Raw genomic sequence first — 28000 nt, 5'->3', positions numbered from 1 at the left:
TAGTTGGTTAAAAAAAAATTAGTAGAAAAGGGAAGCAGAAGGGGGTAAAGTATCTGGAAGAGGTGAGGGTGAGGGAAGAACTATTTGGGGAAATGCGGGCCTGAGCAAGTTTTAGGCATCACAGAGAGACAAGAGATGGGAAGTATTAGGGAGCCAGATTCTGGAGAAACTTACAGGGAACAGAAATACACTCAGGTCAAAGAATTAGCCTTGGAAAATAGGAACCGCTTCTCCCCTGAGGGAGAACAGTTCATTTGGAGATGAGGTGGAGAAAGTGAAGGGGTTCATGCCTGTTGCTTCTGTGTTCCTAATAAAATGAGAGGCCACATACATATGAGAGGTTTACCAGGAAGCACTGAGCAGCATGAAAGGTAGAGGTAAATATTTAAAAAGTTGTTGCAGGGAATGAAAAGTAGAGTCAACTAATCATAAATTAAAGGTGACTAACTGGTTAGCCAAGAGAGCCCTCCACACACCAACCCTAGAGGGTTAAAATGCACAAATATTATGACACTTGTTTTTGTTGAGAGCTTACTTTTTTCAAGATAGTGTGTTAGGTACTATCCCTTACGATGAGATTAGTGTATGTGCTTATGTGATTTTCTTTAGTGGTATTTATTGGACAGAGGATTCAAGCATGGACAGTTATTGATCAGGTGTGTCGGGTCAGGAAGAGAGGGGAAGTAAGAGTATGTGTGAGTGAATAGGTGTGGCTTAGTCCTAAGCCCTTTTGGGCTGCTAAAACAAAAATACCATAGACTGAATGGCTTAAACAAGAAGTATTTATTTTACAGTCTCGGAGACTAAAAATGTTAGGATCAAAGTACTAGCAGATTCAGGGTCCGGTGAGGGCCTAATTCTTGGTTCACAAATGGCCATCCTCTCACTATGTCCTCACATGGTGGAAGGGGTGAAGGATCCCTCTGAGATCTCTTTTATAAGGCCCCTAATCCTACTTATGAAGGCTTTGTCCTCATGACCTAATCACCTTCCAGAGGCCCCTCCTCCTGATACTATCCTGTTGAGGGTTAGGATTTCAACATATGAATTTTAGAGGACATGAACATTCAGTCCATTACAAGGTGCCGTCATTGGGTAAAACTCATGGAGCAGTGTTTCTAGAAGTGTGGTCTGGGGATCATTCACACCAGAAGCAGCTCCGGATACTGGTTAAAAATGTAAGCCTCTAAACCAAACTCCAGATCCATAGAGAACATCAGATTTCCAGGTTGCAAACCCCAAAATACAGTTTCACTCTCAGGCAGTCCTCAGAAAACCTGGGTGGCCAGAGTTAGATTTAGGGGCTGAGCCGCCACAATGAGGCCCAGACTACTGTGTGAAGCATCTCTTGCTTTCACTCAGCTGAGGTCATAGATTCCACCACAGTGCTCAGCTCTGGAGACCAGAGGTGCCCCTAAAGCTAGAAGCTTCTGCTGTCACTGTGTTTATGAAAAGGTAGTTTTGTAAAGTGCCCATGTCCTCATGTTATTCTTTCTGTTTTAATGTTCGTGCTGGTATATGTGGTTACGTGACTGCTCCTAGCTGCTAGAGAGGATGGGAAAGTGGGTTTTAGCTTCTTCCTCTGGAAGGCAGGACTCAGTGATGGGCAGTTCCAGCAGGTGGAATGTGTTCACATAAAGCTGGGTGGCTGCAAACGTAATCCAGGGGTGTCTCCTGACATAGGAGCTTTGAGAATGGGGCCAGTAACCTTCATTCTAAACAGCCATGCCCGATGATTCTTAGCCATACCACCAAATTTAGTGAGCTGCTTTATTAGAAGACCAGATAGATGGGAAAAATGAGGATCTAGCAGAGATTTTTTTTTTTTTTTTTTTTTTTTTTTAGCAGAGAAAATTTTAAGCTAGAGCTGACTGGCTTTCAACTCTGACACTGCTAGTCATTCTAGGTGACAGTGAAGCTTAGGAAATGAATACAGATCCGGGCTTATAAGGATGATGTACAGGAAGGGGAGAGGGGACAGTCCCTCCTTGCCAGTAAACAAGGTTGGGTATTAGAAGGTGGTATGATTAGCAATCATGAACTTCAAAGGAGGTCAATTTATGAAAGAAAGTAAATATTTTTTTGTAAAGTGTAGGTGTAAGTCTGTGGAATACCTTCTTTTATCCCTGACTCTAAGACTATGGACCTAGGAAAGTGAGCACTTAGCACAGTTTGAAAGGAAGAATACTTGTTCATTTAAGATGAGGAGTGAGGTGGTGTTCTAGAAAAAACACTGAGGTGCTGCATATGGAAATTTCTTGGTGATGAAATGGTTCCAGAAATCCTGGGAGGAGTATATGACATACCATATTTTCTTTACAAGACACATCATTATTTTATAATGACTTTTGGGAACAAGGAAGCAGCAGTCCATTAAATGCACACATTGTGAGGTATGTCCCTATGTCAGGATGCTAAAACATATACAAGTACATGTGTCAGAGTTGAAGAAATAAGTAATAGTTGTGAATTATGACACTGGAGGAGGTTGTCAGCTTCTCAATAGTTAGGGATGAGGAGAACCATTTGGAAGAATGTGATAAAAGCTGTGAGGCTTTCAGGGGTGGATTAAAGGCTCATTGGGTGGGTTAGAAGGGAAAAGTGGGGACAAAAAGCAAAGATTATTACCTGGATGCTCCAGTTAGTCATTCAGAGTAAAGCGAGACAAAACCATAAGTAAGATGTCATGCGCAGGATTAGGGGATGAGAATTTGGGCTTTCCAGGGGCTATTGTTTTGGGTCATCTACATGTGGGACACCTTTGGCACAAATGTCTTATAGGTATAGTTTAGCACCTGATGGAGCCAAGGGGTGGGGATACAGGTTGGAAGGAAAAGCAGAAGAAAGAGAGGTGAGACAGAATTTGAACATGGCTGGCTTCACCCTTCCTACCCATTCATTCATTTGTTCATTCATTTGCCCAATGTCCAGGCATTCTGGGCACATGGATGGTTCAGTCTGTTAAGCATCCGACTCTTGGCTTTGGCTCAAGTCATGATCTCAGGGTCATGAGGTTGAGCCCTGCATCAGGCTCTATGCTCAGTAAGGAGTCTGCTTGAGAATCTATCCCCCCTACCCCCACACCCCGCCCTCTCCCTGCTTGCATGCTCTCTCTAAATAAATAAGTAAAATCTTAAAAAAAAAAAAAAATCTTAGATTTGGTCACTTCAGGAGTAGTTGAATTAGAAATTGTTTAAACAGACACAAAATTCCAGAAGTTGAGAAGCCTAAGTAATTCCCCATTGGGAATAGGCAGTTTCTAGGGTTGGTTCCAAGGCGGGCAGTGGGTAACAGGGGACAAGATGACTGATATAACCAATAAGCCTTGAGCTGTGCTCAGGCAGCAGCCCAGAGGGTAAGGGAGAGTATGTGCTCTCTTATCATAAAAATCATTTTTTGACTTTGGAGTGAAATTCACCCGATAGGATATTTCTTCAGGAAATTCAGGTCTTTCTCAACACTGTCATCAGATCGTTAGGCTGTGCACATTTGAAACCCTAAGGGTAAAGTGGTGATAAAAAGCCAGGATATCTAGAATTAGGCTTTAGGTACCAAGAAATAGATCATAGGCCCTAAACCAAGTGCAGTAGTCATGGAAAGCTGTTGATTTATAGGGAAAACAACTCTCTGGCTAGAGATAATCTTACTTGAAATGTAAGAAAAAAATGTAAACGTAGGTAATTCATACGTACTGACTATTCTTTTAAGAATTATACATTTTTATTTTTTTAAAGATTTTATTTAAAAAAAAGATTTTATTTATTTATTCATGATAGACGTAGAGAGAGAGGGGGGTGGGCAGAGACATGGGCAGAGGGAGAAGCAGGCTCCATGCCAGGAGCCTGACATGGGACTCGATCCCGGGACTCCAGGATCACGTCCTGGGCCAAAGGCAGGCGCTAAACCGCTGAACCACCCAGGGATCCCCAAGAATTATATTTTAATAGAAGGGGGGATCCCTGGATGGCTCAGTGGTTTAGTGCCTGCCATCGGCCCAGGGCATAGTCCTGGAGTCCCGGGATCGAGTCCCACATTGGGCTCCCTGCATGGAGCCTGCTTCTCTCTCTGCCTGTGTCTCTCCCTCTCTGTGTGTCTCTCATGAATAAATAAATAAAATCTTAAAAAAAAAGAAAAAAAGTAATATCCTAAGTCATGTCATGAGATATGTTACAAGGCACACTTCCATGAGCCTGTAGTCTGGGCCTGCATGTACCTCACAGACCCCAGACCCATTGAGGTTTCCAAACTGTGTGGTATTATCACATGTCTTGCTAATTCAGCATTAAGAAATTATAGTAAATGTTGTACATAATCAATGATGCAAGCAAGTTTTTCTCAGATGTAGAAGAAATAGGTTGGCATGCAGGCTTTGTTGCCAGACTAATGGATAGCTTACAGTTCACTCTCATTCCTCCACTTGGCCCTCTAGCTAACTGACAGCCCCTGCTCTTTTCAGGGACCCAGTTCTGTTCTTCCCTTTCTAATCCCACTTCTGTCTTCCAAACAATGAAAATCAAGATTTGATAATTACGTTATTTATATTTGTGTGCTGATAGCACTGCTAGATAAATTGATTTCAGCAAATAGATTTATTTTTCGACCTTTTAATTTCTAACTGGGGAAAGAGCACACTTTCTCATTGGAATAGCACAGGCATGGAGTGAAGCTTGGGGATTCTCTGTGGAGTTCAGTGGGTCCTTCTGTTGCCCTTGAAATCTCAACAAATGAAATAAAGGGGGCTAGCCTGCCTGATTGCCTAATTCGTTACAAGTAAGAAAGATGTATCCTCTCCTGGTTTTAAAGCCCCAGAACACTTCTTTGAGTGAAACTTGAGGGCACATCCAGTATGTAAAGGGGGTGAAGGTAGCTTTAGTGAGTGTGGTGATGGGAGAACCTAAAGTCCTCCCTGACCACAGGCTCTCCTTGAGAGATTTTTTTCTCCTGAGGTTTGTTTGGGAACCACATCACCAGCAGTTCAGCTGCTCAGTGCCTCTTCTTGCCTGTTCTCTGTAATATGCCCTTCGCTTTCTGTGCATGAGGTCTTTTCCCTAATACCATGTGTTGAGGAGAGGGAGCTAGCATATTAAGAATATGCAGATTATGACCTGCTGAATGAGGGGGCACAAGCCACCCACATGGGGTTGGCATCCGACCTCCCACTTTGGGGAAATGAAACCCATGGGGTCCTTTTGACTGAGGGTGCAGTTTCAGTATACCCACCCAAAGGAAGTAGAGTCACAAGATTTACTTATGTACAGATCCCAGAAGCAAGGGGGCGCAGTGAGCTGGGGGAAGGCAGCCCTGTTCCAGGTTGAGTGAGCAGGAGGTAGAGCAAGGTAGCCAGCACCTATCACTTACAGGGTGGTTGGGGCAGAGGTCATTTAACTTTTTGTGGACTTCATTCTAAGTGGTAATTTTAAAATGTGCCTGGCAAAAGCAAAGCAGGAATTTATGACGGAAATCCTAAACTGAAGTCCTTATCTAAGTATCCAGACTCTGGGTGTGAGCAAGGTTATCATACTTCGAAATGCCTAGGCAGCAACTCAGAAAAACAAAGTTGTTTTTTCAGAAGAACAATAGTTGTTTTTCTCATCACAATTGACCCCATAATGCCTAGACATTAATCTTTAGGGAAAATCATAGGCACTGCCAAGACAGCGGAGATATTACAAGCCACTGGCAGGGTTTTGGTCACCCAGAGCATGAAACACTTGAACAAAGCAAAAATGCCAGTCAGCGATACCAATAGACAAACAGCAATTTAAAATGCTGTCCTTAACCACCACCCCCATTTGTTGGGGTCCAGCCAAGAAAATAAACCAAAGCCCCAGAAAAGGCTAAAGTAGATATTTGATCAAACACTTGGATGAGATTATGGAATATTTGTACCTGTAGGGCCATATTTTATAAATTTGTCTGAAGCATTCCAGAACTATTAATATACATGTAGCAGGTGGGGCCCTTGCCAGCACCTACAGCTCCTTCCCTGGCCAGTAGGTAAGCTAAAATTGAATGGTTATCTAGAACTGTCTGTGCTAAAGAATCATGTTGTTGTATCGGGGCTAGTCTTTGGTGTGATAGCCCAGTGTGTTCAGCAGGGTGGCTGACAGGTTGGTGTTTGTCTTAATAAGTTGTCCTTGTGTGCCAGCACCTATCCCAGTCCCAGTGAGGGTTAGCAGCAGACCTCGGCCCGATGTAAAGGGGCTAAATTCTGCCTGCTTTTGACGTGATGGGGCAGAGTGATGGATGGGGTCTGTTCAGTGTTTTGTAAGGGTAGCTCCAGGGAGATTGAAGTTCATTGGTAGGCGTAGATGGGACTCTTGGGGCCTGGCACGGAGGCAGTTGCTTTGGAGGTTGAGTGATGAAGTGGACATATGGAGAGCCACATGGGTGTGATGGCCCAAGGGCACTGGACCCACAGTGGACACGAACTGCTTAATCAGGGAAGCCAAAATAAGTTGGAGGGTCCCCCTGGATGGTTGGGCCTTGAGGGCCAAGACCATAGGGGTGGTTCTCCTTGGGACAAGGTGTAGATCATACTCATCCATGTGGTGGTGGTGCCTGGGCAGATATGGAAGAGTATAAAGGGCCCGGGGGAGGGGGGAGGGGCTCCTGCCAAGTATCACATAGTGTACTGCAAAATGTCCTGCATGAAAGCAGTGAGCATCAGAGAGGCCCAGCAAGCCATAGGGATGCATGGGGCCCTTCTGCTGGTCGAATGGGAATGGGGTCAGTAAATCAGCTTGGTAGGCCACTAACTTGGAAACAGCCTTCACTGAGCCTGGTAACATGCCTGACAATTATAGCGACCCCCCCGAAATGAGCTCTGATTTCTGCCTATTGTATACAAATATTAAGACTTTTGGAAGGCTTGAATGGGAGGAACCGTCTATTATGTGTGTCCCAGTGGATAATTAGAGAGCTATATGGGTGATTGGCCCCCAGAGGAGAGACAAGTTCCAGGGAACTGCTGGGTTTATAGGGCAGCGTCCTTGGCAGTTTCCACTTTCGGAGGTCAGAGTATATGGGACCCCAGATCCTGCTGCCAGGGCTGGAGGAATCTAAGTGGTGATAGCATTTGCCCTCGTGGTGGGCTGGCAGTCTTTTGGAGACCCTACGAAGCCTGAGCAAAGGCTTCAGACTTGTATTGGAGCTGTCTTGGATTAGAGACCCCTGATCTCCAGAGCTGCCCACACAGAAGAGCCTGTTAGTCATTGTATGAGGGAGGAAGCTGAGTCCAGGAGCCGCCCCTCTAGGGAGACTGATAAGGGGCCTGGAAGCCCTACTAGCTGAAGGAGCAGAGGGGCCATTTGCTTTTTTGGGGCAGACAAGATATGGCCTTCAGGGAAATTATCTTTTTCAGGTCTAGCTACATCACTGATGTGGTCTAGTGCCTTTTATGCTGTATACACCTTGTTGTGAGTTGTAACAGTATGGTCTTATAATTGAGGGGGGAGCTTCAAGAAGAACTCCTTAGGGGCACCTGGTGGGGGGAGCTCAGGCGGTGAAACCTCCAACTCTTGGTTTTGGCTCAAATCATGATCTTAGGGTTGTGGGATCCAGCAAGGTGGCTCCCTGCAGTGGGGAGCCTGCTTCCTTTCTCTCTCTCCCTCAGCCCCTCCCCCCATTCATTCTCATTCTTTTTGTCTCAAAAATAAAATCAGTCTTTAAAGAAAGAACTCCTTAGATTCTGGCCTGAAGGGCACCTTCTGGGTTGGAAGTGGTCCTGGGGGGGGGGGGGGGGGGTGCTGTGGAAGCATGATATACCCATTGATCCTTCCCAATTTTACATAAGAGGAGGTATGCTTCATCTAGTCTTGTCCACTCACAGTGAACCTGAGCTGTAATAGCTGTGATGGATAGAATGGCCTGGTGCCAAGCCATAGAAACCCAGGTTAGGAGAAGCAGAGCTGCTTTCTCCTTATCCCTGCAGACTCCAGAGCTTGTGGGGGAGGTCTCTTCCTGAGCATCTATTCCCTTTTTTGTTTTCATCTCCTGCCTTGGTAGCTCAATTCATTTGGGAGTGCTGTCGCTGTGGTGACAAGTCTGGAGTCTCCTCTAGGGTGTCTCTAATAAAATAGACCCTCGAAACCTTGTGTTGTTTTTTTGTACAAATTGTGAATTTTGGGGTCTTTGGCCTCTCCAGCCAGGGCAGGCATCTTAATTGCTATAACCAACAGCTGGGAACCAGTCCCAAAGACCTGAGCCAATTAGCACCCTTCTTCACCTTCCCATGGGCAGATTTTTCTAGAAAACCTTGGCAATTCTATCCTGTATAGTTACTTGTCTGTTTCTTTTCACACTGGTGGCTGGATGTCTTGGTTGGACAGATAGTAACAGGGAACACCTGGGATGGAGGTTGCCTCTTCCCTGACTCCCATGCTGCCATCTCCTGTTCTAGTTTATCCCAGCCAACCCTCCCAAGTGGTCAGGATTCGCCTCTACCAGTGCAACATTAGCTGATGTATCCCAAGTCTCAAGAATGTGGCACCAGTGATTAGGCATGTTGATAGGCCATACTGCTCAAGACAGCCCACGCCTTTTGAGCAGGGTTCCTACAAGTGTCTGTTAGTTTTCCGACCTGGGAATTTGGGAGGACCTGCTGCCATGTGTTCAGGGGCCCTACTTTTAGTAAGAATTGGTTTTGCTGTACCATGCCAGGGGTGGGACTCCTGACATCCCATGGGGTTGGGTCATTTGCGACCCAGCAAGGAATGTGGCAGCATAAGAGGTGCTTGCCTAGGCAGTCTTTGCCCACCCAGAGCACCACGGTGCCCCTGGTAGAGTTCATGTGTCAGGGCTGGCTTTCCAAGCCCAACACCCTAGTCCCAGGTGCTGACACCAGAGGCCCAGTGCCAGCCTCCCCTTGGGGCACTAATGTATGGGAACTCTCCTTGGCTCCTAGGACCTGATAGCCCGCCTCCCCTGTCCCTGCCCGGGAAAAGGAGGCAGAGGCCTAGTGTTCCATTTAGCTCATGATGGCATAGTGCTGGGACTGTCACATATGAGCATTGCCAATTCTCTCCAGACCTGATACATAGCAGGGACTTGCTTAGAGACTCATGGGAAATACACCTACCTCAGGCTGGGGCCTGCCAGTGTTGTCTTTGCAGGGGAGTCTGACTTCAACAGCAGCGACAGTTTAGGGTGGGGATTTGTGGCCATACCTGTCTGCCACAGTCCACAGTGGTGCAGGGCAATTCCACAGACTGCCAGCAAGCACTGGTTCCTTCCCAGGGAGACTGAGTGGTTTGGGAGAGGAAGTTAGTAGCTGTTTGTAGCTCCAGGGCATTATAGGGCGATACAACCTGCACCCACAATGCTATCCTCCTTGCCCATTGTGTTGAGAAACAGAGCAGGTATATCCAATTAAGAATACCCAGATTATGACCTGCTGAATACGGGAGCACAAGCCCTCCACATGGGGTTGGCAGGTAGCTCCCTCAGCTTTCGAGCTCCCATTTTGAAGTCAAACCCGAGGGGTCCTTTTGACTGAAGGTACACCACACAAAGGAAGTGGAGTCACAAGATTTACTTACAGACCCCAGAAGCAAGGAGGTACAGTGAGCTGGCGGGAGGGCAGTCCTCTGTTCCAGGTTGAGTGAGCAGGGGATAGAGCAGGGTAGCCAGCACCTATCACGTATAGAGTGGTTGGGGCAGGGGTCACTTTTTTGTGGACCTAACTCTAAGTGATAATTTTAAAAGGTGCTGTGGGGAAAAACAAAGCAGGAACTTAAGGCAGGAATCCTGAAGTCACATCCTGATCTAAATGTTGAGGCTCTTGTGTGAGTTCGGTGATCATACTTTGAAATGCGTAGGCAGCTGCTCAGAAAAACAGAGTTGTTTGTCTCCTCAGACTCCACCCCACCCCACTAAATTATTGTTTCTTCTTCCTCTTCTCGCTCTGATCACACTCTCACTGTTTCCAGTGGTGGCAGTCCTGTCTTGGAAGCCTGTCTCCTACCCTCCACCCCCACACCGCCAAAGAGTAACGTTGCTGGTCCCCCTGGCATGACAATGTCTTGCCCCTGGGTCGTCTTTGGCCTCCAGACTGTAAGAGAGGAGGATTTCAGAGGAAGGAGCAATATGCACATAGGAAAGCTGCTAAGGGAGTCTGAGGAATGTGCCTGGTGCAGCAGTTGGAAGGGAGATGAACTCTGGGGGCCTGGAGCATTAGAGAGAGTAGATGGTGGCCTGCCTGTTGAGAAGAGAGCTGGAAGGCTTGCCTCCTCATTTGCCAGTGCATGTGTGTTTGAGATAACAGACTAAATGAGACTGGAGAGAACCGCTGACAATAACGGTGATTGCAGCTGGATCAGGTCCTGTCAACCTGGAAAATAGGCAAGGAAATCGGTGTAACAGCACATAAAGAATCCCAGCTTCGGTGACTTCTGTGAACTGCCTATAATTTAGCCCAATGGCTGTCACGGTAGCAATCATGCATACCATAAATGCATCAGATTTATTGGTGTGAATTTTAATTGATTACGGTGGTAGATACTGTTTTTGTCAGTGGAGTCTGTACTTACACTGACCAGTCTTACATGGTGACCTGCCCTTTCTCTGTGAGTCCATAGATCACTCTTTCCTTTAGGTGAATCTTGTCACAGGAAAGGCTGGGTGTTTGGTTATAAAAGACCACAAACATCGTCAGGAGAACTGGCAGATGTGAGAAGATTGCACATTTTCCCCCCAGCTTACCCTTTGAAATGTAGGCATTTGTATTTTAAAATACTTCTCTCTGGCATGCCTCATGCTTAGCGGAAGCTGCTGGTATTCCTGCCTCCTTAGGGAGAAGGGAGGGATGGGGAGAGAGGCAGCTGTGAAGCCTTAGAATATAGAACAACAGGAGGAAGGGAAAGGGTTCTCTCCAGGAGGAGCTGAGGATTTTGTATGTGGCATCAGGGCCACTGAGGCTCAGACGACTTGAAGAGGGACACTTCATTTGTTGGTACGTATTTAATGAGATGAAGAATGAGACAGAACTTAGTTCGGTAAGTTCTTAGTTCTGTTTTTGATTGAATTAATGGGAATGGCTTTCCATCCAAGAGTCATTCCTATTTCAGTGGTATACAGCAGAAAAGCTACTAGTAAAAACACCTCCAGGAATATACTTGTTAATTCAGAGAGCGAGTGCCTAGTAGGCCAGGAATATCTTAAAAGCCTATAGTTTTCCAGGTTTGCATACAAGGGGATACTGAGTGGGTGCTAAAAATATAAATGTATTGAGTTGTGTTTGCAAATTCTCTCAAGAAATGTGAGTAAAGTAGAGGACAGTAATAACAGCTAATGTATATTGTGTACCCCTGTGGCTGACGCTGTGTTTGATCCTTCACACGCACCATTTTATCTGGTGGATGCAGCCACACTGGGAGGCAGGTATTACCATCTGCTTTTACAGAGAAAGAGGCTGAGGCACAGAGGAGTTAAAGTGTCCCTAGTACACAGAAGGTAGGACCTGGCGGCTCCCTGCCAACCTGACTGCTTAATTAACTCTTAGGTACTATGTGCTCATGCTGCCCGTGTCAATGACTTTGAAGTTAAAAGTAGTTTAAAAATACTTGAATGAGTTGTAAAATTATGATAAGCCAATTTGTAATGACATGCAAATATTTCCCAAGGATAGTAAAATGGTCACTGTATTACGCAGAGCAAAAAAATTAAACAATTTGGTTTCTGTTTGGCTGATTTGCCAACGATAGTGAAGCAATCATAGAATTTATCATCCAAACTAAAACCGAAAGGGGGTGATACTAACAATTACATGGTGATAACAGTAACACACTGTGTACTGTCCTGGCAACTAAATTATGCTATCACCCCACTGACTGTTGTCTATCTTGCTTCATATTAAAACAGTTCTTCACGTGTTTGACCTTCCAGGGGGAATCCTCCACGTCAACGTAAGTGAAATCAGTTTTGATGAAATTCATCAACTCTTCTCCAAGGACTTAGATATTGAGCCAGGAGGTCACTGGAGGCCTAAGGACTGTAAGCCCAGATGGAAGGTGAGGTAGATTTTCTCATAAGTGATGACATTGTTATTGTGCATTTGAGAAAAAGTGTGCTTGATTCAGAATATATAGCAGAATATATCTGTCTCTTGGTAATTTGAGACCTCAGAATTGTTGTATCTCATGTGTAGGTATTCACAGTTCCAGTACGATTTCTCAGTGTTACTTGTGAAGACTATAAGCACACCTTTTTGTTTACAACATATGGCTCATGTGTTGTCCTTTGGAGATCCTGGTAATAAATACCTCCCTTGAGATTGGCTTGCAAAGCAGATTTTGTTTTTCCTGTTCCATTGGAAGTGAGGCTGTGACTTCTGTGTACCCCGCTGCTGTCCCTAATGAGTACCGTCACTGGCAGGCATAGCCCCTCCAGCTTCTGGAACTGTGATTTCCAGGTGGGTGTCACACTGGGGTCCCTCAGAGTCTCAGAATCCTAAAGAGGCGGCTCAGAGCTCCCTGTGGGACACACAAAGGAAAACTTTGGGTTCTTCACCTCTATTTCAGAAGACGGAGCACAAGCATTTTATCTTTTTGACGTGTCAGAGTTCTACTTAACGTTTTGTTTGAAAACCTATAAGGGAATGTGTCTGCCTCTGCTGCTTAAAATAAATTGAAAACTATGATTTAAATCAGAGTTGCTCACAGTACTATCAAATTGGCTAGTGAGGGCATATTCCTGTAAGGTGGTGATGTTTGGGTAGGAAGTAACATTTACATAATTCAAGTGAAAATTACATATGATGAAATCAAACGTGCTATCCTCAAGGATGGTGATATAGCCTTAATTTGGGAAACGTTTTCAATTCCTCTTTTCAATATTTGTATTTTGCTAAAATATTTGTCTTTTTGTACACAAAATCACTGCTGAGGAGGAGAATTTAGATAAAAGCCCTCTGACTTTTCTGGCCATGAACTCTTTGTGTTTGAGGAGTATGTTATTTATATCTACATCTCTAACGCAGAGCATGTTATCTTGTCTGAGGTAAGCACTAAACCCAGTTCCGTTGAGTTGAGATTACGAGATAAATAAATGCCTTCTTACAAATGATTAAATAAACGTTTGTGTTCTTTTGCCTCAAACAAGTTGTAAAGCTGCTTTACAGTGGATTCCACTTACAAATTTTGGCAAATCATTTATTTAACAGATGTCTAGTCAGATTCAGTTAATAAATGTATCTTCATATTTCATGACTGATTTTTCTCACATTTATATATAAAAGGGCCTAATTTATACAATTCTACTTTTAAAAAGTGTCCGGGGCAAATAAATTATTTTTCTTCCTTGGGTGATGAGTATATATATTGAATGCTAATGAGAGAAAAAAAGCATAATTAAGCACAATAGCTATGGAGTAGCGTGGAGGTTGGTCCTCAGCCGTATTTATGTGGGGTGCAGCATCCTGCTCGAGTCTGCATGGTGTACTATGGTAGAATAATTTGGGATTGGGAAAATTAAGTATTCTTGTTCTTTCTTAATTGGTCCTATATCAGACACTGGTTTGTTTTTCTCCTTCTCATTTTCTGGGAGAAACTATACCACACAGACAAGTAATTCCTGTTTAGAGATTTTAGTAGACTGTAAACTCCCTGTGAATGACTGGGTGAGAATATTGAAAGTGGAGTTCCTAGGAGCAATCTAATTCAAGGATCTAAAAATAAGCTTATTTTACTTAGGAACCGTATGGTAATGCTGCTCTTATTTCAACTTTACGCAAACCCTTCTCAGAATACAGTTTCTGGTTCTGAGCTCTGCAGCTAAAGAGTGAGAGGAAGTGTGGACATCATTCAGAGATGATGTGTACTTGCCATATTTAACTAATCAAGGACTCTCCCCCTCCTCTCCCTGTCCCCAGCCTGTTAACAATCTAATCATGTCCCATTCCAGTCTTGGAACAAAGCTGAGTGAGAGGGAGAGAAGAGATTACTAGATTTATGTTAAACCTGTGCTGCCAGCTTGATTCTTAATATTTGAGGTTCTTTTTCTTTTTTTAAAAAAATACCAACTAAGTTCATTGATGGCCAATTAATTAGAACTTAGAACTGAGATCTTCTAAATCTAGTGGTTTCAGCAGTTCTCAGGTATTTTTGAACACTGGAGGTCCAAGTGGAAATTCAGCCCATGTAGGAGGTCTTATGGAAGCAAGCTGATTTCCAGGAGGGTTGGGAGAGGAAGATGGTGATGCTTTTTTAGACTTCCGAATTAAAGTGGTCACCTGTGACATTGCCTTTCCATTCAGATGTCACAACTGCTAAACTGCTTTTGTCTAAAACCTAAAGGCTTAAAGAACCAGGCAGCTGCCTTTGTGCACATCTGCTCAGAGGCATGGGTTCCATTTCTCGTCCCAGGTGACTCAGAGACGAGTCTTCACCACCTGTTCAGAACTACCCAGGGTGTTTGGTAAAAATGACAATTCTCAAACATAATGCTCATTCTGATTCTGTTGGTGGGAAGGGACAAAGAACCTGCTTTTTAAATCAAGTGCCTCCTGTTTGAGAAGCTCCTAGAGACACTGGGAATGGGGGGGATGAGGAAGATGGACCTGAAAGCAGGGCAGAAGATTGAGAGCACAGCAGCTTCTGCTGTGCCCTTTGTCAATGGCAGAGACTCTTGTGCCCTTGGGGCAGATGTGAAGCCGGGTCACTCAGGGACACCATCACTGCTGGTGTGCTTGAAGTGTGAAAGTAGGACAAAAACCTGGGGAAAATGTATGTGGTAAACACTTCTCTTGCTAATCTCCTCATAGTGAGTATAAGAGAAAATAAGCAAGCTTGAAAAATAGGTGCATAAATTCAGTAAGATCAGTGGTTTAAAGTGAGTGCAGACTGAATGGGATAATTTTGCTTGAATAAGAGGCAATGAGGAGAGATTCATGAAGTTGAAGTGTCATTTTGCAGAAGATCATGACCAGATGTTGTGTGTCTCCACTGGAGATGCATCAACAGGAGAGTGGCTCAAGCGGCAAATTAAGGCACACATAAGAAATGGCCTGAAACAAAGGTTATTAAACTTTGAAATATATTGTTACAGAACGCTGAGATCTTCGTTTTCCAGACAATAAATTGTAAACTATTGAGAATGTCATTCCACAGCCACAAGAAGCGACCTGCCAAATGAATTTTAAAGATACCATTTAGCTTTATTTTAATAAAAACTTTGCTTTAGGCATATTCAAAATATTTGATAACCGTCTCATTAAAAATAAGGACATTTATTTGCTATTAAGACAACAGTTCAGCTTATTTTGAATTTGTCAAGACACTGGTAATTTTTTTTCTAATATTCTGTTTCCATATAAGATTAAGAAAAAAGACACCAACTCTTGGTATTTGAAATGCTTCATTGAACAGATAACTGTGTTAGGGGCTATGACTTTGTCTTTGTTTATTCTTATATGTTCATCACTCAGCCTAATTGTATTTAATTAATATGGACTCAGCAGCCGTTTAATAGCTTCTTTCCTTAAATATTTATAATTCTCCTCATCTGCTTTATAACTCTTTTACATTATGTCTTAGGCAGCTAACTTGTGGCCAAAATGAGGAAGGGCAAGCTTGACGCTTACTTCTTTCTGCAGAAGTTATCATGCTGTTCACTTCAGATAAGGCCAGTGGTAGGGATCTGTTAAAGCCATCTGACTCCTTGCTCTCCTTTTACTTTTCATAGCAGTTTGCCCACCTAAGAGTGAGTCTGAGGTTCCCTAACCGCTTTGGAGTTGTATTGATTTGGGAATTCTGTGACTGCGCCAGCAGTGGACAGGTCCCCCATCAGTGGAAGCTGTCCCTTGCCAGCAGTGCCATGGTACAGGAGGCTGGAGGGGACAGAAGGGCCTCATAGATGTGTGGTAGCTCTGCTCCAGCAGCCTCGTGGTGCTCAGGTTCAAGAGGTGAACCAAAAGGGAATGGGATCCCCAGTGGGACTGGCAGAGAAACCAGAGCCTTTTTCTTTTCCTACCGTGTACTGAATAGAAAACAGTATAAACATGAGAATATCAGCATCATAGCAGCCCTTGTGTCTTTCTGCTATCTCATCAGTATTAGGGGAAAATTAGTGGTGGTGTTTCTAGTGTAGACTCAGTTATGCTAAATTATTCTTTATGGGCTTTTAAAAATAAAGGACCATTTTAATAATTTAAAATTTCTCTCCTTTATGATCCTGGTAACATAAAATACACAAATAAGAGTTACTATTTTCTGTTGACTGTATCTAATGTCACATCCTGATTTTACAAATAGGATTAGGTCCTAAACCTATGCCCTTTCAGTTATTCGCATTTATTCATTCACTAGGAAAAATTTGATGTAGGTGAAATTTCAGTAAATCATAGATTCAATGTTCCTGCAAAATATTCTGTTATAACCAGTTTAGACTCTATTTTAAAATCAGAATATAGAGTGATGCAGAGATAATGTAATTAGATATATTTTGACTGTTATGTCCTTTGAAAATCCAATGGTTTGAGGATTTATAACCTTAAAAAACAATTTCAACTGGTATTAGAAAATTTACAATTATAATAAACCCAACCTAGCTCAGAAATGCTAAGAAAAGTAATATTTAGGAAACATTTCATCTTTTTCAAGGGCAAAATCTAAATTGTAGGGCAACTTAGCTTATATGACAAAGTTTAGATCCAGGAAATAGAGAATTTGAATATGTGATGATTGATAATATTCATTTATTCTTATTTTATATGAACACATTTTATATACATGCTGTTTTTTAGTCTTGGTTTTCAGAGTTCCAATACTTTTTTCCTATTAAAAGAAACATTGATTTGCTGAGAAACTATAATGTCCATTTATGTGTTTCTTCTTTTGTTCTTTAGATTATATAAGAAACACATTTCTTTGGCTATTTAAAAAGGACACATTTCTCTGTTTTCTGCTACTTACATTACCTTTTTTTGTTAAGCTTAATATTTTAATGTAATTTTATTCTCAATTGCATTTTAAACTCAGTATTATCTTACCACTGAAATACATATAACATGTACCAAAAATTTATTTGTGCATTTCGATTAAAGGAAAAATGTCAATATAATTATGAAACTCCTATGTTTTATCCCTTATTTTTCTCAAACATAACTCTATAGACCAGATAAGCCATGTGTAGGATAGTATATACTCAAGTGGAATCTCTTAAATTCAGTTTAAAAGCCATGAATTTATTATTTATGGTCTACTTTAAAACCTAGAAGTTTCTCTTGACACACCCCTTCCCCTCACTCCTTATATCCAATCCATAATCTAGTCCTGTTAATTTACTTCTTAAATGTTTCAAAAATTCATGTACCTCTTCTCCACCTTCTCCACAGTTCTGGCAACCATCACCTCTTGTCTTAGCTAATTATGTTAATGTCCTGTTCAGCTCCCTGAATCTATTTTGGGCTTTCTCTAGTCTCCTCTCCATAGTGGTCTTTGCTATCTCCAAATGTGATTTTGTCACTCTTAATAAATCTTTACTAGATTTACAAGATTTCTCATGGTGTTAGGATAAAGATCTAAGTAAATGAGTGGCTCTCTCAGAGCCCACTTATGCCCCCCCCCAGGTTCAAAAGACCGTAAGTGACACAAAGGCAAGGGCCATATCTGTTTTTTCTCACTGTTGGTGAGAAAATCCATAAAAGTATGACTTTAAAACCTTCAGAAATTTTTAAGGATAGGTTTTTATCTTTACCTCCAGGGCTTGCTGTTATGTTAATTTACATATGTGACCATTTTGTTTTTAAAGGTGGCAGTTCTCATTCCTTTCCGTAATCGCCATGAACATCTTCCGATTTTTTTCTTGCATCTGATTCCAATGCTCCAGAAGCAGAGGTTGGAATTTGCCTTTTATGTCATTGAACAGGTAAGAATATTTTTCTTTTTTTTTTAATATTTAAAATTTAAAAAACAATTTTTTTTTAAGAGAGAGCATGTGTGAGGGGGAGAGGGGCTGAGAGAGAAGCTCAAGTGGGCTCCATGCTCAGCACAGAACCCGAAGTGAGGTTCAATCTCACGATCCTGAAATCATGATCTGAGTTGAAATCAAGAGTTGATGCTTAACCAGCTGAACCACACAGGCACTCCCTAGGTGAGAATATTTTTCAAAATGGTACCTAAGTATACTGAAACTTAAACTCTTAGATATGGTAGGATTAAATATGTTCAGCTTAAGGCGAATCTGGTTTTATGTTTGGGTAAATTCTCATTTGGGATTGGGCATGTTATATACACCACATTTTGTTAATGCATTTGTAAGTTAATGTGCTCTTGTCATTTTTAATCATCATCTCTTACCTACTAAAGTGAAATATTTTTTCAAATTATTCTTCATATTATCAGCTAACTTTTTCTCCATAAATGTTTTTCATATCTCAGCATTCCATATATACAATTTCTTTCAGTCTTACTTGAATTCTTGGAGGATATTTACCATACTTTCAGCTTTTTCCACTTCTATCATTACCTGGTTTTATACTTAAGGTATCATCTTTCGTCATCTTTCTCTCCCACCCACCTCCCAAACACCTAGGGCACTGGCTGGATTTCATAAGTGATTTCTAGGTAGCATTTCTAAAATGGTGCATTTTGTTTGTGTTTCAAATATATTGTCATGTGGATAAGTTTGGTTTTGTCATTGATAACCTCATTCTATCATGATACTCCCACTCTTTACTTACACTAAACATGACTAAAAATGTATTTCCTTACTTATCAGTAGACAGAAAGTGACCTAGCTTCTGTTATTAGGTGTTTCTGGGTTTGTTTTGTTTTGTTTGTGGAACACATTCAAGTTTTGTTCCTAAGATTATTATATATAATATGTTATCCCACCTCTTTTGTGGCTCATTCTAGATCTGCTCTTTGCTTTTTGCCTCTCTTTTTCCCCCCCAGGAAATCCTTGGTATTTATTATAACCTATGCTTCTCTGTATGCAATCACCCTGCTAAGGTGATTTGTTCCTGTGCAATGATGCGTATAATGCACATGTGCTTGTTAATCTGACAACCTATACTATGAAAATTGATTCTCTTTAACCTGATAACAAATAAAAGTTTTTAGCTTGTATGGTAGCCATAGTTAAAAACCTCTAGGTCAGTTTTACCAACTGCTAGTTTCCTTTTTTGAAACGTCAGCCCCCTTAGCATGTTGCGAGGTGAGATGTCTGCATCTGGGTTTTTACAGTCCTCCCTCTACCAGCTGAGCTATGGAAGAGGGCTCTGGGTTTATGTTTTTAAAGGCATAGTCTTCTAAGAGGCCAGCAGCACTGAATTATTTTGTGAACGTGATGAAGCAACTTTTCCAAAGGAACTAAGATCCATATTTTTATAAACCTCTTATGTCTAAATCTCAGCCTTGATCAATATTAATTCAGGCCTGTGTATTTAGTAGTGGGTGGTTTTGAAGTAGTAACATTTTTACCACATATGAAATAGAAGAGTGATGTTTCTGCTGGACTGGTGCCCAGAAGTGCTAAGCATTTGAAGAACAGCTTAGAACTCTGAGTTAAATATAGAAGATTGTACACATATTTACCACTTCCCCTTTTCAAACTCCTAAAATGAGAGTGAAAGAAAAAAGTTTTTAAAAAAAAATTTTCAAACCAGGACAGAGAGATAGATGATTGTTGAGAGATTTCAACACATGTCTGGGAGTCAGGAAGCAGATAGGTCACTAACAGCTCCCTTTATAGAACACAAGATGTTCAAAACCACGTGCTTGTTGCAGGCGATCGTGATCGGCATTGAGTCAGTTTGCTGGACAGTCGCCTGCAGGTCTCGGTACCTGAAAGATGTCACAGATGGACTGAAGCACTGGGCTAAAGTAACAGGACTGTTCAAAAGTCTCACTACAAAACAGTCAGATTCCCAGTTCCTCATCTTTGCTAGTGTTGCTAGGTGATTACTCCATTGTGTCTTATAAAAAATAAAAGTTTATCCTCTGGAGAAACCACATCAGAGGAGGTCCAGACTGTGCTGGCCCAGCTCAGCTGGGGGCCTCAGAGCACAGGGGTTAAGTAAGTTCAGGTGCTGACCCTCGGGACCCTCAGGGCTTCTCTCTGTCTGGTTTTTTGAAGCCAGCAGTGAGGTATGAATCCCCCCAACCCCTTCAACTGAGGCAGGGCAATGAGTAGTGTCTGTATTAGAGAAACAGATTAGCCCCAGGAAAAAGATGCCTAATCTAATATTTAGAAATTTCCAAAGGAAGAGGCTAGCTGATCACTTTATCACCTCCACAAAACCCTTTCCTTCATTCAACAATAGGGATACAGCAGTGAACACGGCAAGGTGAGGCCCCTCATTCTGTGGAGGAGAGATGGGCAATAATAAGTAATTTGTGCTATGTCAGGGAATGCTGGGGACTAAAAGTCAGGGCAGAGAGAGATATACGCTTTTTTATATAGTGTGTTCAGGGAAGGCCTCTTGGAGGAGGTGAAGTTGGGGCAGCCCTGAGTCATGTGATGGGATGTGGATTCCAGACAGGTACATGGTGTGTTTGTGCAGAGGTTGGTGTCCCTGGAGCGGGTGGGGGGGGGGGCAATGTTAGGGAGGAAGTCAGAGAGGGTGTGAGAAGCAGATAATGGAGGGCCTGACAGGTTAGGGTGCAGACCTAGGTTCTTGCATGTGAGGCTGGAAGACACTAGAGGGTTTTGAATTGAGCAATGACATGACCTAACGGAGGCTTTGAAAAGATGACTGTGGTGAGTGTAGGCGCAGTGAGGCAAGGGTGGAGAGGAGGGCAGTTAGGGTGCTCTCACAGCTGTCTAGGCAGGAGGAGATGTGGGCTTGCACTGCTGTGGTGATGGAGGGGGAGGTGAGCTGTGGTGGGGTTCGGGCTACCTTGGGTTGAAAAGTAATGTTACTACTGATGAATCGGATGTGCATTGTGAGCGATGGAGAATTGTCGGCAGTGCCCAAGTTTGTGTCTTGAATGAGAATGTTGCCATTTTCTGGGCTATGAACATGTAGGACACAGGGAGAGGAATGAGGCTTTCAGTTTTTTATTTTAGTTTGGTTTAGGGATTTGCTTGTGCACCTGTATGTGCGTGTGTGGTGTGTTTGAGTCAAGAGTGGGATGCCACAGTCCTTGCATACCTACATGGAGACTCTGCCTAGCTTTTCAGTGCCTCACACTCCAACATGAATGCCAAGGGTTCTCAGGTTTTGAAGAAAGCTTGCACAAGAGGAGACAAAACCAACCCAGCAAGAGGGAGTATAGGGAATAGAGACAGTGAAAGAAACAGAGAGAATCTTAAAAGAACAACAGCTCATAATCAGTACCCACAGAGAGTAAAGATAATGAATCTGCAAACGTAGGCCATCATAAAGGAAGAGTAGTCAGAATAAGGATGTTATTGTAAAAGAAAATGCCATAACAAAATAAAACTTTGAATAGAATGGCTGGAAGATAAGAAAGCAACTCCTAAAATAGATTCAAAACGTAAGAAATTAAGATCAGTCGCTACCAGTATGTCACGGGGGTAACCACTCCCAGCATGGCCTGCAAGGATTTTTGCCTCTGTGGAACCAGGCCCTTGGGTGGTCTCTTCCCGCAATGAATAAGGTCCGACTTGCATCGGTGACCAAACTGCAGAGTGACAGCCTGCAACTTCTGACGCCAGGTCGTGGAAGACATTGCTCCTTGTGCCTCGGTCTCTTGGATGGCTCCCTCTCCGGGAAGCCAGCTCCCAGGTCATGAGGACGCAAGCAGCCTGGTGGAGGGGAAGCCAGCTTGGCAGCAGTGTCTTGCTGGCTGTGAGTGAGCCACCTTGGAAGCCCAGACGTCACGGAGTAGAGATGAGGCATCTGTGCAGTGCCCTCAGAATTCCCTGTTCACAATTGGCAGTAGACTTGCTAATCAGAGTGCTGAAAAAATAGAGCAGAAAAAAACTGGGGAGGGAGTTGGGGGAAAATGACCAAAGAAATAATATAAGAAAAATAAATAAATAATATAAGAAAATTTCCCAGAAGGAAAGACATGTCTTTGGGTTAAAGAGACTCACATGTACACATGAATCAAAGATAGATCCACTGTGAAGTTGGATGAATGCAACTTAAAAAGAGAAGCTCTCAAGAAGTTTCTGTAGGAAGAATTAGCAGTGATTATTCATCAGGGTCATATGAACTTTCTCAGTAATGCTGATAGCTAGAGGATTGTGGTGCCATGCTGTTATAATTCTAGGGGAAAGTGATTTTAAACCTAGAAATTTTTACCCAGCCAAAATGTCAGTCAGGCATGTGGGTAGACTGATGGCGTTTTCAAGCATTCATTATGAAATATATATATATATATATATACACACATATATATATATTTTTATATATATACACACATATATATGTGTATATGTTATTAAAAATATGTATGTTATATATATATATATATATATATTTTTTTTTTTTTTTTTTCCCTCCATGAACCCTTACGTAGGAAGCTGCTGAAGGATGTACCTCAGCAAATTGAGAATGCCAAGTCCTAAATGATGCTAGGGAACAAAGGGATGATGCCGGGGATGGAAGGGGTGATGTGGGGAATGAAGGAGTAATCCTGGGGAATGAAGGGGTGAGCCAGGGAACAGAGGGGCAGTGCCAAGGAACAGAGGAGAGATACCAGGGAACAAAGATGTGATCCTGGGGAACAGAAGGGTGATGCCAGGGAACAGAGGGGTGATCCTGGGAAACGGAGGGGTGATACCAGGGAACAGAGGGGTGATCCTGGGGAACAGAGGGGTGATGCCACGGGAGCAGAAAGGTGACACCAGAAGCGAAGGGGTGACATTAGGGAATGGAGGAGTGACCCTGGGGGACGAAGAAGTCCTAGGATGAGAGGTACAAGGTCAGACCAGTCCAGACTGGAGCAAGAATCCAGGGCAGTGGCAGTTGGTGTTGGGCTTGAGGGGGTGGAAAACAAATTGATAGATGACTAGATGTGTTTGCATTACATCAGTTATTAATAAGTACAAGGCATATCTATTGGGGCTTTTGTACAGAGTAATAATAGTTACATAGAAAACAGAAGATAGTTATTAATCCCAGTTTGAAAAAGAAAACAGAGTCATGATTCGCTCGGCACTCAGGAAATATTTATGCAGTCCTAATAATATAAAAATTATTGGTTTAGCCAAAAGTTATGATCTAACTATATTGGGAAAATGGATGGAGGGGCCGTGAGTGTGGTGGTCTGAATCCTCAGTGGCCATCGTACAAAGTCAGTAGACAATGTCTGTCGTTAATGAGGCGAGGAAATATCGCAACTCTCATTACCTTGCAATATGGAGAGAAGTACTAGAATAAACCACCAGAGGCGGTGAAATGCTCTGCTTCTGGAAGATGGAGATGGGTTAGACATAGGACAACTTATTTTTATTATAAGCCATTAAGTTTTATGTCCACATTTAATAAAAAACAATTTTTTTAGACCTTCAAGGAAAGGAGATTGTTCACACTGATGTTGATGTGCCAGCAATGACACTATAATTTTTATCCCCTTCCTTTTTTATTCTTCTTTTCATTGGTGAAGAGAGAAGCTACAAAATATAAAGTGATTTCTGTTACCTCAGGTTAGTGCAGGGCTCGGGATGAGAGACTAGTCATTTCTCACTCTGAAGGCAGCCCTCTGGTGCTGCCTGTGTTGTGTAGCTCATTTGCTTTGGTCATCATCCTGTTTTGTTGCTAGTTTGGAAATGGCTTTGAGAAACATGGCAAAGGTGTGGGTAATTGCGCTTTAATTTCCTTCAGATACAGAATGAAGCGATTTAATTGCCATTGCACCTTAATATAATTTTCCTCATAAATAAAGGGAAGTGGCTATTCCATAGGAAGTTGGGTTCTGCATAACAAGTCCCCATTTCCTTGTCCCTTAAAGTGTTCTTGGTCTGTATCATAAGCAAAAATGATAAAAATGGGAAGTGTTTGTTGCCCAGGCATTTTAATATATTTTTTCTTAGTAATAAAGGAAAATGGCTGTAATAAAGGAAGTTGGGTTTTGTGTAATAAGTTCCACTTGTTTTTGTCTCTGAAAATGTGTGTTTATCGTAAGCATTAACAGTACAGTTCGCTCTCACTGGCCTTGTTCTGTAAGCAAAGGCCTACTCCTTGTCCAGTCATAGTTAATCTCATGCTTCTCTTAGTCTTGGCATATATGGAAAGCTTCACTAAAAACTACAACCTGTATTATTTTTAATGGCTTTATATTTTTCTCCTGGTCATAAATGATCTATACTCTGATGTATTTGAGGTAAGACAGAAATGCACTGTAAATGCACTCGATAACAGTGTTTTGTTTTATGTAACCAAAGTACAAAAGAATGTAGTAAGTAAATCTAAACAGTATATTTGAAGATCCTGAAGTGTATTTTTTATTTTATCTAGTTGATTTGGATGTATTTACTACTATTATTTGACTGTGATTCAGCAAGTTAGAAAATCTTAGAAAAAAGTCAGATGACAAAGCCTGACTACATTTCTGTTTTCCTCTGTGAAGACTGGCACACAACCTTTTAACCGTGCAATGCTCTTCAACGTGGGCTTCAAAGAGGCCATGAAAGACAGTGTCTGGGACTGCGTAATCTTCCATGATGTGGATCATCTACCCGAAAATGACCGAAACTATTACGGTTGTGGAGAAATGCCACGTCATTTTGCAGCAAAGCTGGATAAATACATGTATATGTGAGTAATACGCAGTCTTCCTGATATCAGACAATAGCTTTACAATATGGTATCATTGAAATGGTAGCTCTGTTAAGGTGCCAGGATCTAAAAGGGCTCAAAAGCCTAAGAGCATCTTTAGCCCTGCTTGGTCCTCACAGGGAGCCAGGATGTAGTCACTTGCTCACCATCTAGGTACTTCCTCACGCAGGGGTCTGCATGTGGGTCGATGGGAAAGAGAACCTGGGTTCTATGTCAAGCAAATATGGGTTTAACTTCTGGTTGCACACTTACCCGTGATAGGACCTGGTGAGTCCCTTATATATCTGCCTGCTGGTTTTCTTGTCCGTTGGAGTGATAGAGTCCACCCCTAGGGCTGCAGGAGGTCGCACATTCTGGGCCTGCCCTGTGTGCATGCACGTAGCCCTGGCGGCTCCCTTCTGCTTTCCCTTTTTCAGTGATTTGTTTCAGGGCAAGGAACTTGTTTCTAGGTTATAGGTTCTTGTCTTGCCTTTAATAGTAAGAGGCAGACTTTTTTTGCTCTCTGACTGCACATACCTTGAAATGTAAACAGTCAGCGGAGCTGTGACAGTAACTTAAATTGGCATTGAAGCATGCAAGTCATTACAGCTTTCATCAGCTGATGGATGTGGAGAAAAGAGAGAGTAGCTTGGAGCAGGGGAGATGTTACCCACATCACAGTTTTGCCTGCTGCCCGACCCACAGAATAGAGGGAGGCAAAGAGTCTCAATGACATGACCAGGTGAATCAGCACTAGAACAGGAAAGGAATGCCCTTTTTTTTTTCTTCTGGTCATTATTATTAGAAAACCTTTTCTTCTTATTACAGTGTCTGAACTCCCAAGTTAGTCGTTACTGCAGGCTTGGGGAAGATAATCCAAGTTCAGAATCTTGGAAACTCGGTATTGATTAGGCCACTAGAGTCAAATTAGATTCAAAGTAAATGGTTTTCACTAAAAAAAAAAAGTCATATGGGTCATATAAACTAAGAATTCTAAATTAACTTTTCATACTTGAAAAGATTAAGTATTAATGTAAATGATGCTCATATCTACCTAGATTAATCCCAGGGTTAGTAGAGTATCTTGGAAGTTGGAGTCGAAATTAGAATGCAGCTTAGGGAGAATGTCGGCAGACCAAGGAATAGGGCTGGTAGTGGGTAGACTTCAGGCCATGGGTGAAGCCCGATGGAGCATCCCTGTCATAATGGCACCCACACTCTGACGGCTAAGGACCAGAAAGCTCCAGTCCCCAGATTTGTGACTCTCTCCTCTTGGTCAGTGTGAGATAAGTACTACTGGATTTTTTGTTGAGCTTCTGTTTTCTCTTTAGTTTATTTGTTATGCCTTCATTTTACCTAATACTGGATATAGTGCAATTGGTTGTTTTCACTTAAGCAGAACAATAAATGGAATTAATATGCTTGCCAATGTATACATGTTAATGAAAGCACACACACACACATATCCATATTTACCTATCTACTGATCTTTGCTTTCTCCCAAACCACTAGCCTGGGGAAGAATACTCTAACTAGCATGGGAAACCCAACAGTGCCATGAATGCTTATTCCCAACTGGGTTTATAACTAGAATCCTTACTTCCCACACATAAGCCTCTCCCAGTCTCCTGGGACAGTGTGATTGTCTTTGGGATCAGTATTGCTGTTACTGTCTTTGGGTGCCTTTGGCCCACAGTGGGCCAAGATTTCTTTCTTCTATACCAGTGAGTTCCGTGCAGGAGCTGCTTCTCCTACCCTCTGTGACCATACAAGATCTCAGCTAGCACACAGCACTTCTTCCCCACGGGGAATGGGGTGAGAGTCCTCCAACAAAAAAATTGAGATCTGCTCTCTCCCTTCCTCTGAAGCAGCTTTGCTGTAGTCCTGGCCAGATCTCCCTTAGCATGAGCTATATAGATGCTGTGCGTGGTCGTGTGTTCCCTGCTGCCCCCCGCCCCCCCCCCCCCCCCCCCCCGCCATTGACCTGACCTCGGTAAGGGCTCTGGCATGCAGCTTCCCAATAGCACATTTGGGGCCAGAGGGATTTATTCAGGACTGAGTGTAGGGATGCTATGTTGAAATCAGAAAACCAGTCTATATCTACCTGAACAACTTAGTCTGACAAAGTTACAAATACGAGTTAGGGAAAGGTAAGGAGAATAAAATCCAAATTTAAAAATGTAGTAGTCATTTCTCAGAAAGAGAGACTGTATGATCTCACTTATATGTGGAAACTAAAAAGAAAAAAAAACAAACAAACTTAGAGATACAGAGCACAGATTGGTGGTTGCCAGATGTGATGGTGGGGGGATGGTGGCTGAAGTGGGTTAAAAGGTACAAAGTTGAGGTTTCAGATAAATAAGTCCTGGGGATGTAATGTACAGCATGGTGACTAGAATTAACGATGCTCTACTGTATATTTGAAAATTGCTAAGAGAATGGATCTTAAAAGCTCTCATCACAAGAAAACAAAAACTTTTTAACTGTGTGTGGTGACAGATATTAACTAGATTTATTGTGGTAATCTTTTTGCAATATATAATGTGTGAAATCATTATATTGTACACCTAAAATGAATCCAATGTTCTGTGTCTATTATATCTCAGTAAAAAAGTCATTTATCCAAATATTAGCACATTACAAAAATAAATATATTTGTAAATTTTCATGAGTACTATGATATCATGCCAAACAGGTATGATTATTACAGGAGCAGGCAGCAAGTCATTTCAAAATTAAATGCTAGCATTGTATTTATCAATTTCTATTTATCCTGGTTAATGTAATAAATAACACATTTATAATTAAGTTCAATTAATTTAGAACACTTCATTAGCTTAACAGCATCTAACATTGCATTGATAACTATTGATATATTAATCAAGTTTAGTGTGGTGTGTGGAAATCGTATGCATTTTTGAACACTGGGTTGTGAGTCTTACAAAGGAACAATACTGAATATTAAATTTCAGTTATCACAAGTGTTTTACCTCACACATGTAGATGTTTCACTAGACTGTGAAAATGTTTTCTTTCTTGGTGTACTTTACATTTCCCACAATATGATTGAATCGGCACAATTGTTGATATGGAAAGTATGCAAAGGCGCTGTGAGACTGAAAACTCCATCTCAGATGGCAGACTGCTCGGATCTCATGTTTAGAAATCTGTGTTCTGCTTGCTTCTTAGTCTACCATATAAAGAATTTTTTGGTGGTGTAAGTGGCCTGACAGTGGAGCAATTCAGAAAGATCAATGGTTTTCCTAATGCCTTCTGGGGATGGGGAGGAGAAGATGATGACCTTTGGAACAGGTATGTTGAGGTACAAATTGC

General features: G+C 42.2%; 1 protein-coding gene across 3 annotated transcripts in view; it reads left to right on the top strand.

Moving 5' to 3' along the window:
* B4GALT6 (beta-1,4-galactosyltransferase 6) overlaps positions 1-28000 on the top strand; it is a 67794-nt gene that overhangs the window by 35363 nt on the left and 4431 nt on the right. Inside the window, exons 5-8 of one of the 3 annotated variants that reach the window (XM_077900354.1) lie at positions 11860-12008; positions 17746-17862; positions 24480-24667; positions 27857-27979. In XM_077900354.1, the coding sequence (XP_077756480.1) occupies positions 11860-12008; positions 17746-17862; positions 24480-24667; positions 27857-27979 (577 nt within the window). The remainder of the gene's footprint in view (positions 1-11859; positions 12009-17745; positions 17863-24479; positions 24668-27856; positions 27980-28000) is intronic. The other 2 variants (XM_077900356.1, XM_077900357.1) reach the window with 2 other exon arrangements.

This window comes from Canis aureus, chromosome 6 (assembly GCF_053574225.1).
Source record: "Canis aureus isolate CA01 chromosome 6, VMU_Caureus_v.1.0, whole genome shotgun sequence".
Classification (NCBI taxonomy): Eukaryota; Metazoa; Chordata; class Mammalia; order Carnivora; family Canidae; genus Canis; species Canis aureus.
This window is presented reverse-complemented; position numbering and strand designations above follow the sequence as displayed.